This window comes from Theobroma umbraticum, unplaced genomic scaffold (genome assembly GCF_002168275.2).
Source record: "Theobroma umbraticum cultivar Fairchild unplaced genomic scaffold, ASM216827v3 scaffold_44.0, whole genome shotgun sequence".
Lineage (NCBI taxonomy): Eukaryota > Viridiplantae > Streptophyta > Magnoliopsida > Malvales > Malvaceae > Theobroma > Theobroma umbraticum.
This window is the reverse complement of record NW_018397255.1, coordinates 4,163,717-4,176,186: the sequence shown is the minus strand read 5'-3', so window position 1 is coordinate 4,176,186 and position 12,470 is coordinate 4,163,717. Positions and strand designations below refer to the sequence as shown.

Below are 12,470 nucleotides of genomic sequence, written 5' to 3'. Positions count from 1 at the left end.
ATTGTAATATTTGCTCCATTCAATTTTAACCATTTTAATATGATGGGTATATTTAACAAGTCTGAATTGTAAATGGTATCATATTAGGGCTCGTTTGTGATCAATCCATAATCTTTGCATTTATAAACCCAACAAAAAGCATGTCTTTGCCCCATCAGCTTGCCGGCACAGTGTATTTGCTAGTGCACTGCCATGCCTAACTGAAACAAATTAAATGCAAAGAAATCAAAGAGAAAGACAAATTTACATATACAGGCGCACGCGCAGACACACGTAAAATATGCAAGAAGAGAGTCTTAGAAGGTCAAAATCAAAGCCCAAGGATGGAAATTATAAGCAATGGAAATGTTGCGGGCTCAAGATCACCCAAGTGGCCAGCAGAGGCTTGAGTGATGACTCCCATGGAGCAGGAGGCAAGAATATGCGGCCAAGTTCCTAGATTGCCTTCTTCTTTAATAGCTGAATGCACATCATCAATAAAGGAACCCTTGATTCTACAATTACGCTGGAATTAGGCATTTCTTTCCCTACTTTCTTTTGTTTACCTCTGTTTCATCAAGAGAAATTCTGGACTAGTGTTATCAAAGATAAATTTTTAGTATTGACCCAGACGGTAAAACTAGTTTGATTCATGTTAAAAGAATTATATTAAATTAAAGTCATTTAAATGTCATTAATTGGATTAAAATCTTGGCTCAAGGAAGGCTTAAACTTTTATAATTATCAAGTCAAGCATTATCACTTAAATATGCAGTTCAACTGTTACCTTAAGGATTGAACCATTAATCCGATGACTCTGATATATTTTCCAAATTACTTATTGAGTCATATTCTAATAATTATGATTTTATTTTTTTCTGTCTCAGTATTATAAATTTCTTATTTGCTCTGAGTGTTAAATAAGTTTGGATTCTATTGCATGCATTTTTGTTTTCTTATGGTTTGTTTAAATTGTTGACAAATATGCAAATAGCTAAATGACGTCTTTCTTTTTTATGATCACTTGTGCAAGTAAAGTAATGAAAATTATATTTAGGGCATTTTTCTTTATAAGTTCAATTTAAAAATATTATTCATTATAATTTTAATTATTTTTAATTAATTTTTAGCATGACTTAATAATAATGTTCTTTAAACAATTTTAGACAAATTAAAATGATTTTGATTTTCTCTATCTCACCATCCAGATAAAAATTTTAAAATTAAATTCTGATTTCTCTCTTTTGCTAAATACTATCTATCTTGCTATCCCAAAAAAAAGAGGTAGCATCAAGGTATGTGTTTTAGGTTTTTAAGTTCATTGGTTTATATTCATAGAACTCCAAAATTAAGGGATTGAAATTTATTAGATATATCTGTAAATTTGAACATTATATGACTTTAGCAACTTAAGTCAGACTACGAGCAAACAAATCAATTAGTTATTAAGTATTACATTACTAGTTTTTAGATATTATGTTACTAGTTTTTAAATATTATGAAACTGGTTTTCAGGCATTGTGTAATACTTAAAAACTAGCAACCAATCATTGCATGTTTGGTCTGTGTAGATTGTAGGCATTGCATGATTGATTTTTAAGTAATACTTAAGTCACGCAATGCCCAAAAATTAGTCATGCAATGCCTTACTAACTAGTCATGCAATGTCATATTAATCAGTCACGTAATATTTAAAAATCAAATAATATTTAAAAACTAATCATGAAATGCTCATAAATCGGTTACACAATGCTTAAAATCTATCAAACTACTAAATTTTATTTAACAAAATCAATAACTTCAAACAACACATCATACTCCATTTAATAATATAATCAATGAATATATTTACTTATTGAAAAATGCTCAAAAGTTTTTCTCCATGTATCAAAAACTATTCTAAAATACTCAAAACGCTCAAAGGTTTTTTTTTTGTACAAAAACTACTCCAAAATACTCCAAATGTTTAAATTTTTTTTTTTATAAAGAATACTCTAAAGATGAATAATTTGACAAGGAAAGCTCAAAGGATATGAGTCGATTTAAGGTACGAATCTAAATATATAGATCGGTTTCATTAAAAATAATTTTATCTAAAATTAATTTTTTTTATTAAAAATAGTTAAAGTTATAGAAAAGATTGCTTTTAAAAATACCTTATTATGAGAGATATTTTTGAAAGAATTCAGTTATCTTTCACAATTTTCTCTTTTTTAATCTATTTTCTAATGTAAGATAATGCTTGTAAGCACATTTTTTTTTTAATTTGGGTAAAAAAGTAGTAATCGCTATGAAGGAATTGCTCCATGGTTTACACTTCAACAACATTTTGCAATTTCATTCGAAACGAAAGAAAATTACAAAGATGTGGGGAAGAAGAGAATTACAAACAAGGGACTTATTCGTTTTGCCAATCGAAATTTAATAGGCCCTTGAAACTTGTGAGACCATTCTCGTCACTTCAAAATTAGGTAATATCTTTTCTGACGTACGAGATCTTTGCCTTGAACTTGATTCACATGAGCTTTTGATTACTTTGTCTCTGACCACTTCTTTACGTGCATGCTTGCTTTCTCAGCCTGGAAATGCCAACAATGTAAGATTCAAAATCTATCATGAAATTGGAGTGAGGACAAGTTATAGTAACTTGATTAAGAAACAACTTAAGAGGAAATTCCTACCTCCTTATCCCAATCACATCGCATGGTAATAATGGCCAGTATCGAAGTTTGAACTGCTGTCCCACCAAAGATCATTCCAGCCCAAATTCCCTAAAAACATTTCATTCCACTCTTGATGTAAGAAACAACATACAAATTTATATTCATAATAGGTGGAATGCATATAGTGCTTACCATTACTCCTAGGTGGAAGCCCCATCCCATCAAGAATCCAAGTGGAACCCCAATCAGATAGTAGCAACCCAAATTTATGTAAGCCACATAGGATTGCCATCCAGATCCCACTGCCACCCCTACACAAAAACCAAAATTAATGTCAACATGATTTGTACTTAATAAGTAGTTGGATGAACTTATATATGAAGAAGCTGAGAAATAGTTACCTGATAGAATTGGCTGAACACTATTGAGCAGAATAGTGAAGGCTAAGAGAAGTGAGAGCTTGCTTACTGCTTCCAAGACTTGTTCACTTGTGGAAAATATAAGAGCAAACTTATCGTGAAAGACCATAATTAACAGCCAGAAGAAGATGCCAATTACAATTGATGTCACCACTGAAACTGTTGTTGCAAACTTAGCTCCTTTTCCGTTCCCAGCTCCAAGCTCATTTGCCACCCTAACTCTGTATCAGATATGAATAACTTAAATGTCACCAACTGAAATGTCATCTTTATTTACATTTAGTAATAATCCAACTAGAAAGTTAGTTTGAATGAATTTGCAATTCTAATCATTTTTGTCTCTTAGATATTTTCTATAGTAATTGTCTTGTGACTTAATGTTGTGCTTGCCTCTTATACTCTAAGTTAGGAAGGCCAAAGCCACAGGTAATAGCTCCATATTCAAGGTTTTCATTTCCAGTTCTTACCGTTTAAAAGGGGAAAACAAAATTGTTATAAAAATGTATAATTAATACCGTGGAAAAAAATTTTAAAAGAAGTCACATGAAGATATAGACAAAGGGAAGCAGAAAATTTGGCTAATCACATGGCGACTGCAATATCTAAAGCCTTTCAGAGGGCAAAACAAACTTGGAATTGGCTTCTGCCTGTGATCAAAGCCCCTTCCTACAAACAGAACTTTGGGTTTTTCTTGTTCTTTTGCAATCAAATTTCATTTCATCATCACCCTTTTTGTTTTTTGAAGTATTTATCAATGTTCGATAAACTATATATTGTTGTCATGAGCAGATATTATAATACGACCTGACTTTTTCCATGCAGTTAATCAAATTAGTGTCTTTCCCAAAAGAATCCAGCGTTGATTTATTTTTCTATTTATGCACCTTGCCTTCTGATTCAGTGAATTAAACAACAGAAACTAAAAGATGACGACATTGAGTTTGATCAACTAGGGGTTATTTTTCTATAGGTGCTAATCTATACGGCTTTCTTGGTCGTCACTCTTCCTTTCTTTAAGATGGCCTTAAGCTGGTAATTAACATCGCCCCTTGCTAAGCAAAGGTTTTGGCTTCTCTTCTTGTCCCTAAAGATGATATATGACGCTATAGGAGTTTTACCTTTCCTTTACCTTCAACATCAAACTAAATTATTTTTAACCGAAGAGAGAAAAAAAAAAAAAAAGAATGTAGACTACGGGAGGAAAACAAGAAAACTCTCGGAGACCAAGATGAACACGACTGTGTTGGCATTGATGTGACAATACGTATTGCTAGACAAATCAACCACCAATCTAGACCTTTCTCAAATCTTATTCTAAACATTGATTGACTCCAATTCATCAATATATAAAAAGCTTGTGTATATTTACATGACATCTTCACAAATCGATAACCAGAAACACAAATTTTCTGCTGTAGATATGACATTTTCTTTTATTAATTATTGGAAAATTTTAGTTCACGAAATGAATACAATCACATACAGTTGGTGCGACAGGTTCCTCAACGTGGACCCTTGCTATACTAGAGCCGTAAATATAGTGGTCACACTGCTTTTTGGTAGCTCAAGACAAAGTAGTCAAATTTCGGAAAAGAGAGTACACAAAATTTATTTTTGACAAAAGCAAAATTATTGAGACCCCAAAAGAATAAATTTAGACCAGAAAATACAAACGGGACAATTATTTTTTTTATTTATCATTTAAAATGGTGCCACTGATACTTAGACCCCAAGTTTCAGAAGGGCTTAATTGTCAGTTTATCAGTGAATAATTTCAAATGACAGGTACCATACACAAGTGAAGGAAAATGAAAGAGGAGAAAACGTTGGTGATGATCATTCCCAAATCCCAATCATCCGGAGAGGATTGACAACTGGAAGGTCAGATCACCTAAACCGTATAGGGAGTAGTATCTTTCTGCCCTCTTGTTATCCTCAGCCTTTGATTGTGGATGCAACTAAATGGCAAGGGCTCCACCACATGGTACATTAATTTAGACTAGAATATTGAAGGAAACTGCTTTGGCCACAGGAAAAATGAGAGGCCTTACCCGGTTCCAGCAAAGAATGCGAAAGGAATCATCATCTCCCATCCATTAATTGTCATGCTGCCAAAATAGACCAACAACAAATTCACGAACAGCTACGTTAGCACACAAATAAAAATAATAAAAGAGTTCGTTTCATCCATAAATCTACTTGTTCCTACGGAAAATGAAAGGTCGTCGTTTACTGACAATTCATCGGTCAAAATAATTATATATGTACAACAATTTGCATACCATATTGACAAAGCATCCACGGCAATCTTTGCGTTTTTCAGATTCCCAGTCATCAAGATTAATATTCTATAGTACCAGTTCTCCAAGCTGTCGATTTTAAAATATAAAAGGGTATCGTGATTACATTCACAAGAAGGGAAGAAAACAATCAGAATGATTCAAAGGGAAATTTTAAATTAAATTGACTACTTGTCATAAAGGGAGAGATGCAGAGGTAGGTACCAGAGCATGACCCCAGAAGCAGCAGACAGTTTGATGAATTCCCAAAGGCCAGAAAATGCTTCCATGGAGAAGCCAGTCCAAGTAAGAGGGCATCCACCACAAACAGTATAGGCAAAGTGCCCAAAAACCAAAACCCACCAAGAAAAGTTCAAGGTGATTGCAGTTCCAACCACCCCAAGCTGCAACTTATAAACGAACAGCCAACTTACAAACACATGGACCAAGAGAGCCACCAGGGAAATCCATGCAATCACCATGTTTTTCAGCTGACTCTGCAAGAATCTTTGCAGAGGAAATTGGAAAGCAAAGCTGAAGTGAAGTGGTATCATCCACATAGAAACAATCCCAGATAGCTCTGCAACATCTTTAGGCTGGCCCAACAGCTTCAAGAATGGAGAAGCAAATAGATATAAAGGCAAAAGCAAAACACAGCACAGGAAAAGAACAATCCATGAACGTTGCATGTATACTCCCAACATGTGGTACTTCTTGGCTCCAAAGGCTTGCCCACATAGTGTTTCTAGTGCACTTGCCATCCCCAACTAATAAAATAAAAGCCGAAAAAAGCACATTAGAAAACAATTTTCATTTTTTTTTGTTTGGTTTAAGAACCAAATAATCAGCTTTTTGTCTAGATGAGGGTAAAGATTTATACCAAGAGGCCAAAGTCGAAATCGACGACGACATTATTTGCAATGGAAATGGCAGCAAGCTCAAGATCACCAAGGTGGCCTGCAAAGGCTTGAGTGATTACCAGCATGGAGTATGAGGCGAGGCGGCTAAAGATTGCAGGGCCAACTATCTGCCATAGCTTCCTTGATTCTATCCATACCCTTTTCGTTAGGGATTGATTTTGATCATCTTGTTCAGCTTTCAATCGCTCCGCTGAAGCTAAATCTTCTATCAAAGGAACCTTAGCTTCCTCCAATGCACCGTTACTCGACATATCTGATATCTGCTAGTGGCCTATCGATTCTATCCTTTTTCTTGGGAGTTCAATGAACTTCAAAATTAAGGAAAGATGAATAAACGCTCACTCTCTGGCCTCCATGACGCTTATATATAGCAGCTTGAGCTGTGGAGCTTTTACACAAATTTTGAGAAAAGAGTGTCAAGCCGCGGGTTGTCTTTGACTGATCAGGAATTTCAATTTTATTTGAAATTAATTAATGGGTAGTCTAGTTATTAATGTGTTCTTCCTGGAAGCATGCGGATTGCGGACCCAAGTTGGGCGTATGGGGCTGACCTTTCTCACTACAGTATGAGAATAAAAAGTATTAGAAATTAATAATTAAAAAAATCTTTATCACACGTAAACTTGCATGTATGTCATTGCTCACCGCATCATATTTTTGTCAGCATGTCAATTACACACCATGCCATAAATTTGTCGAGAAAGAGCCAATAGTTAAAGTATTAAAGAAGAATGGCATTTTTAGGTCCCGAAAGTTCTGTTTTTTTCCTTTTTTAAGAAAAGATTTAAGCATTTTGGTGAAGTTAATTTGCATTGGCCTGTCCTGATAAAGAATTAAAAGAAATATTGAAAGTTATGTTCTTATGATGAGGGCAGAGAATTTTCTGTTGAAAATTAATCTATGGATAACAAGGCAATTCATTTCTTTTCGATGCTTAAACCCAGTACCTCAAACTTGCAAATTTACAATCATGAAATCTTACCAATCCATGAATCAGAGCCTCGCGCTTTTCTATTTGCTTAACGTTAAGTAGAGGAATCTGATTTCTATCTCTTTGTAGGAAACATGAACTTAGAAATATGACCTCAGAAAACAGAATTCACTATTGCCTTTAAAGCTTCAAGGTTTTTACCTCGTGGGGTTGACTAGAACCTGTGACTGTCAAAAGGAATTAACAGTGCAGAAAGAGGAAGGCCCATATTTCTCAATCTGGCATTGGTTTTTTTGTTTCTCTTTTGTTGGGATGCACTCATTCCCATACTGCGTCAGCCATATAATAATGGATTCCTTACTAACACCTGAAAACAGAGCATGCTTCATTTATGTAACTGCACCCACACCCACCAACTACAATTCCAGATTTGCTTCAAATGCAAAAATAGACAAGTATGGCACTTGGCAGCACGAAGAAAAACAACAACTGTTCTTTTATTATAATTTACAACCAGAGATACGAGATGTCTATATCAGAGTTAAAGTTATTAATTCGATGAAATGTTTCGAAAAATGAAAAATAACTTGATATTAGGACTATTTACAATAAGATCAAAAGGAATATCTCCAAACTATAAGGCTTACTGGATAATTTGGCATCGGGGAAATTGCATCTTGTTTGATGATTTCTTTGTCTTGGCATTTAACTGGATCTCGTCTATTCATCACCAACCAATATGAAGCATGGTGCGGTCTTCAACGTGAGATTCTTCATCCTAGTCGTGAGATTCTTATCAGGTGTAGCTAATTCCCCACCTAATGGCTGCATGAAAGATTAACGCTGATGATAGTTGTAAAAGGAATCCTGGTATTTCATTAGCGAGAAGAGTGATGAGAAATTGTACAGGTGATGGGGGTGGCGAGGTTTTGCTTAAGGTGTGAATTGGCTGGACAGCTTGACCACTGGATTATGGGTTAATTTATAATGGTGGACAATTAAACTGCGGTCCTGGCTTGTAGTTTGCCATCAAGAAATCTAATTCAGAAGTTCCTATATTGAAGGTGCATAAATTTTTCTATCGTTTATGAGCCTCATAGATGATTAATAACTAAATTTTTGTCATGTTAATATTCATTTTGATGCCAATTGTTTTGTTATTAAAATAATGTAAAGAAATTGGTAGTTCCATGTTTGTCATGTCTATTGTAAAGCAAATTTTGTGTGTGAATAGAATGACTTCCTAATTTGAACATCTCAAATTAGGTTTGCACGAATTTTCAGTTCCATCCCCCAATATTTAGAGTTTTCTTAATATAATGAGTATTTACATGTCTAAATTAGTTAAATGGTGGGGTTATCTTACTCCCTTTGTACCAAATAAACAAAAAGGCTTGGACTTGAGCCCCATTAGGTTATTGCCTCCTTTCTTATCGACAAGTATATAGTGTAAGAATCTAACTATTTCTTACTCTTTTAAGACTTAAATTTAAAACGATTCAGTGAAACTAGATAAATAGTGTAATATAAACTTTAAGCTGGGCTTTCGTAATTGTAGCTGTGGAAGAGTGGTAGGGGTGCGTTTTTAGGCCGGAGAACAAAAGACCCAACATGCAAGCCGACCTGTGTGGGCCTTGCATTGAGGAAAAACTAGTGGACCTTCAACACCAATGATCGAAAACCTCCACGTACTAAAAGGGTACGAATCTGCCCTAGAAGCCGGTTGACTAAGAGAAAAGACACCGACCAAACCATTCTTTTTTCCAAAAAAAATCCCAAATATGACAACTCCATAAGTTAAGGCCTAAGATCTATCAAAAATAGATTACTACTTGCTCGTAGCTCCTATGTTTTTGCCTTGCTTATTTGCTAGGATGGGGCTCGAACTTTGAATTGTCCAAGTCCACCCTAGGAGAGGAGTATTTAAAGCTGTTTGGGTTTTCCTTTTGAGTTTTTTTTCTTTTTTTTCTCTCTCTTTTGTATGCGATGCGCGTGTCATCATTCTGAGAGGAAAGTTTGGGGTTTGATTGGATTTGAACCAATACAAACTTGTTGAAGAGATATACCTAAGTTGAAAGTTTCCCTTCCATTTTATGATTTAATCATTGAGTTTTCCTTAATCCATAGGAAGTATGGAGAAAAAGGAAAGATCAAAGTCCAATGGGAATTCGGAAGAATAAATCAAATATTATAAAAAAAAAATGCAAAGTAGATAAACAGAGACAAAACATCACTTCATTGCCCAGTCATCAGTCCTCACTTTATTGGCAGCTACAAGTTCAAAGAACTTACGTTGGAAAGGAATTAGAAAAAGGCCTGGCATGTCCAAGTCTTAGTGCCTCGGAAAATTTTTAACTAATTATTCTTTTTAGCTCTGCTGAAAGCCATACTAATATTCCTTTTTTAGTGTTGATGAAAAGCCATATTAATTTTATCCATAACATTAAATGTAAACACTGCCTTCCTTGCGAAAATGGTCGCAACACCAGGTTGTTACCCAGTCCCTGGTAGCCCATGCAATCTCTTACTCTTAAAAAATTAAAATACCAATAAGGCAATTGCAGCATAGCTTTACAGCTTCTGTGTCGTTGTTACTTGGCGGTGGACGTGTCTTTTCCCAATTTTTTTGCATTGAAGTCTACACTGAAAGATTAAAACAAAGGCCATGGCCATCACATATTCACATGGCCAAAAAAAACATTAAAAACGAAAATCACTCTTCCATCATTTGTTTTCATCTCAATTACAGTCAAATTCAATGCCTGTAATTTTTGAAAAAGACATTCCCTTTCCTACGAAGAAAAATCCCATTCTCCTGTGAAATCAACACAGCTTTTACCTTAACATTGAGCTATGTTTCCCTATTAGCACTAAAATGTCAAACTTTGCTTTCGAGAAAAGGACAAACAGATTTTGGTTTAAAAATGATCTTCTTCTGCTTTAGGGATGCCTCCAATAGCTATCGTACACGTGAACAGAGTCATCTTCTCTTTTCACCCCAAGTGTCTGATTTAGATTCAATTCTTGAAAATCACTGACCCCGTCAACATTATCACTTGCAAAATTATGTTGGGAAGAAAAGGAAGAAATAAATCAACATATAGAAACATGACAAATTGGATTCCGTAAAAAGAATAACAAACTGTTTTTATTCCATGTACACCAGCCCAATCTCTACAACCGTCCGATCTCATCAAACGATACACGTGTCACATCCACCAATATAATCAACCGTCCAAACCCAAAATAATAGAATCATCAACAACCCATACATAACAAATAAATTTAAAACAATAAACAAAAAAAGGAAAGAAACACTACTCAAAATAACAAAGATAGCAACAAAACAATATCCTCAAGAATCATGATCCAAAAGCCCGCGTACAGCCTAAAAGGCAGCGACTCACTTTCTTAAGCCAAAAAGGCCGCCAAGAAAGTAGCGGCAAGGGCGGTCGCACCAATGAAAACAGCGTTGGTGGAGGCGGCAGAGGGAGGAGGGACTACTTCAGCTGAAGGCTCGGAGGCTGTGGCAGACCACCTGATGGTGTAGGAGCAGGAGGGGAAGAGACTGGTGAAGGAGAAGGTGGAGAAGTGCTTGGAGAAGGAGATGGGGAAGTGGTGGGAGATGGGGTTGGAGCTCTTGAAGGAGCTGGAGAAGGGTTGGGGTTGGGTTGCGGGTTGGGGAAGGAGTTGGAGATGGGGTCGGTGTTGCCGATGGGGAAGGTGTTGGGGCTGCTGGCGTTGCAGCTGGCGTTGGTGAAGATGTCGGTGGGGATGTTGGTGCAGCACCTGGTGCTTGAGCCATGCAAGAGGTGGCCAAAAGACCTAAGATCATCAAAACCTTAAACATCGTAGAACTCATCTTGGCAAAGACAGAGGAACTAAGGAGAGAAAAACTCAAATTTTGACAAAAGAGAAGGAAGAGCCTTTTTTCTTTTCTTGGGGTTCTTGAGTTTGAGAGAGTTTGGGAGTGAGGGAGCTGAAAAGAGAGAAGGGAATATAAAAAGGGATGGAGAAAGTGGGAGAGGACAGGGGAGAAAAAGGTGGGGAATTAATCAATCAATAATGCAAATAGATTCTTTTTAATTGTTTACACAAAATTATGCAAAGTGAAACATAGTTATATACATATACATGCAAGCACATATAACATGATGGGCTAGCTAAGCAATGTCTTGGATGCTTCATTTTCTTTCTTTTTCTTTGAAGTTTCTTCAAGGTTCAGGCACAAATACAATACCTAACCAATAAGGGCTTAGATTTTGACACCTGTCCACGTTGGGGGCCTTTTATGTAACTTAATAACCATGTAAATTTTGGACTATGAGGTGAAATTTTGACCTGTTTTAGCTTGTTGATTTACTGTAATGCCACTAAGGTTGGGCATGTGTCGGTGGCTTAAGGTCAGTAAAATGTCCCTATCCAATCCATAATTACGATTTTGCCCAATTGTTAGGAAATAAAAAAAATTGGTCACCTCCCCTTCACAGACTGTCCTCCGCGTTAAACTTTTCAACAACTTTCTCTAAAATGGTCGGTGATATTACTTTAATACCCCCCTTGGAATATTTCTTCGGTATGCTTGTTTACACACAAGTCTACATTCAAATGATCACTTTGAACACGTGGCGAGTACTCATACGGATTTTTGAGATAGAAAGTGCATATATATTTATATCAAAAAAATGATAGCATGACAATTTCAATAAGAGATATTAAACTTTTTATTTATGCCTTAACAAAACTATACTTTTAAATTGTGATAAATTGTCCCCAAATGATTAATGACTAAGTCTATCCTTCGGTTTCGGTACAGGTGTCAAAATCACTGTGGGTATGATTGATGGTGACTCTTATGTTTACATCTTAGATGATTAATGATTTGGAGAATTGAGATATAATTGTTTAGATGGGATTAGCTGGGGATATAGCCTTTTTGTGGAGATAATTGGGGAGAGAGAAAGAAACGAAGAATTAAAAATATAAAATTAAAATTAAGTAACCGTTGCAAATGGGAAACAACTATCATGCTCCAATTTGTGTGCCAGAATGTGCATCTCTCCTTTGTCGTGCTACAAAGACAAGACAAGACTTTAGTGGGATTTGATAAAATTGAGGTCTGGTGTTTGAAGAAACCGACTTACTTCCTTTGCTTGGACGGCAAATGTTTTTCTGGTTGGCGAGAGACACGTGGTGAGCTTAGAAAGGAGTTGCAGGGAGTTTAGGATAAACCTCAATTCCTCGCTGGAATTGTGACGGGAAATGAAGGTAGTTTATGG

General features: G+C 35.7%; 1 protein-coding gene and 1 pseudogene across 1 annotated transcript; both read right to left on the bottom strand.

The window, feature by feature from the left end:
* Positions 1-2,289: 2,289 nt before the first annotated feature.
* Positions 2,290-6,720, bottom strand: LOC110409572 (protein DETOXIFICATION 27-like). The gene is made up of 8 exons (XM_021418958.2): positions 6,221-6,720; positions 5,566-6,107; positions 5,344-5,430; positions 5,113-5,169; positions 3,044-3,282; positions 2,835-2,953; positions 2,661-2,750; positions 2,290-2,558 (listed from the first exon to the last, which is right to left on the bottom strand). Exons 1-8 carry the CDS (start codon positions 6,509-6,511, stop codon positions 2,511-2,513), a joined length of 1,473 nt encoding a protein of 490 aa, XP_021274633.1. The 5' UTR covers positions 6,512-6,720; the 3' UTR covers positions 2,290-2,510.
* Positions 6,721-10,312: 3,592 nt separating this feature from the next.
* LOC110409143 (uncharacterized) lies at positions 10,313-11,345 on the bottom strand (annotated as a pseudogene).
* Positions 11,346-12,470: the final 1,125 nt, after the last annotated feature.

Bases quoted from the DNA above. Each gene is read 5' to 3' on its own strand.
- LOC110409572 (XM_021418958.2), bottom strand. From the start codon at position 6,511: ATGTCGAGTAACGGTGCATTGGAGGAAGCTAAGGTTCCTTTGATAGAA. The intron at 5,431-5,565 runs GTACCTACCTCT...TAAAATCGACAG, and splicing joins GCTTCTGGGGTCATGCTCTG to CTTGGAGAACTGGTACTATA. The intron at 5,170-5,343 runs GTATGCAAATTG...CTATTTTGGCAG, and splicing joins GTGGATGCTTTGTCAATATG to CATGACAATTAATGGATGGG.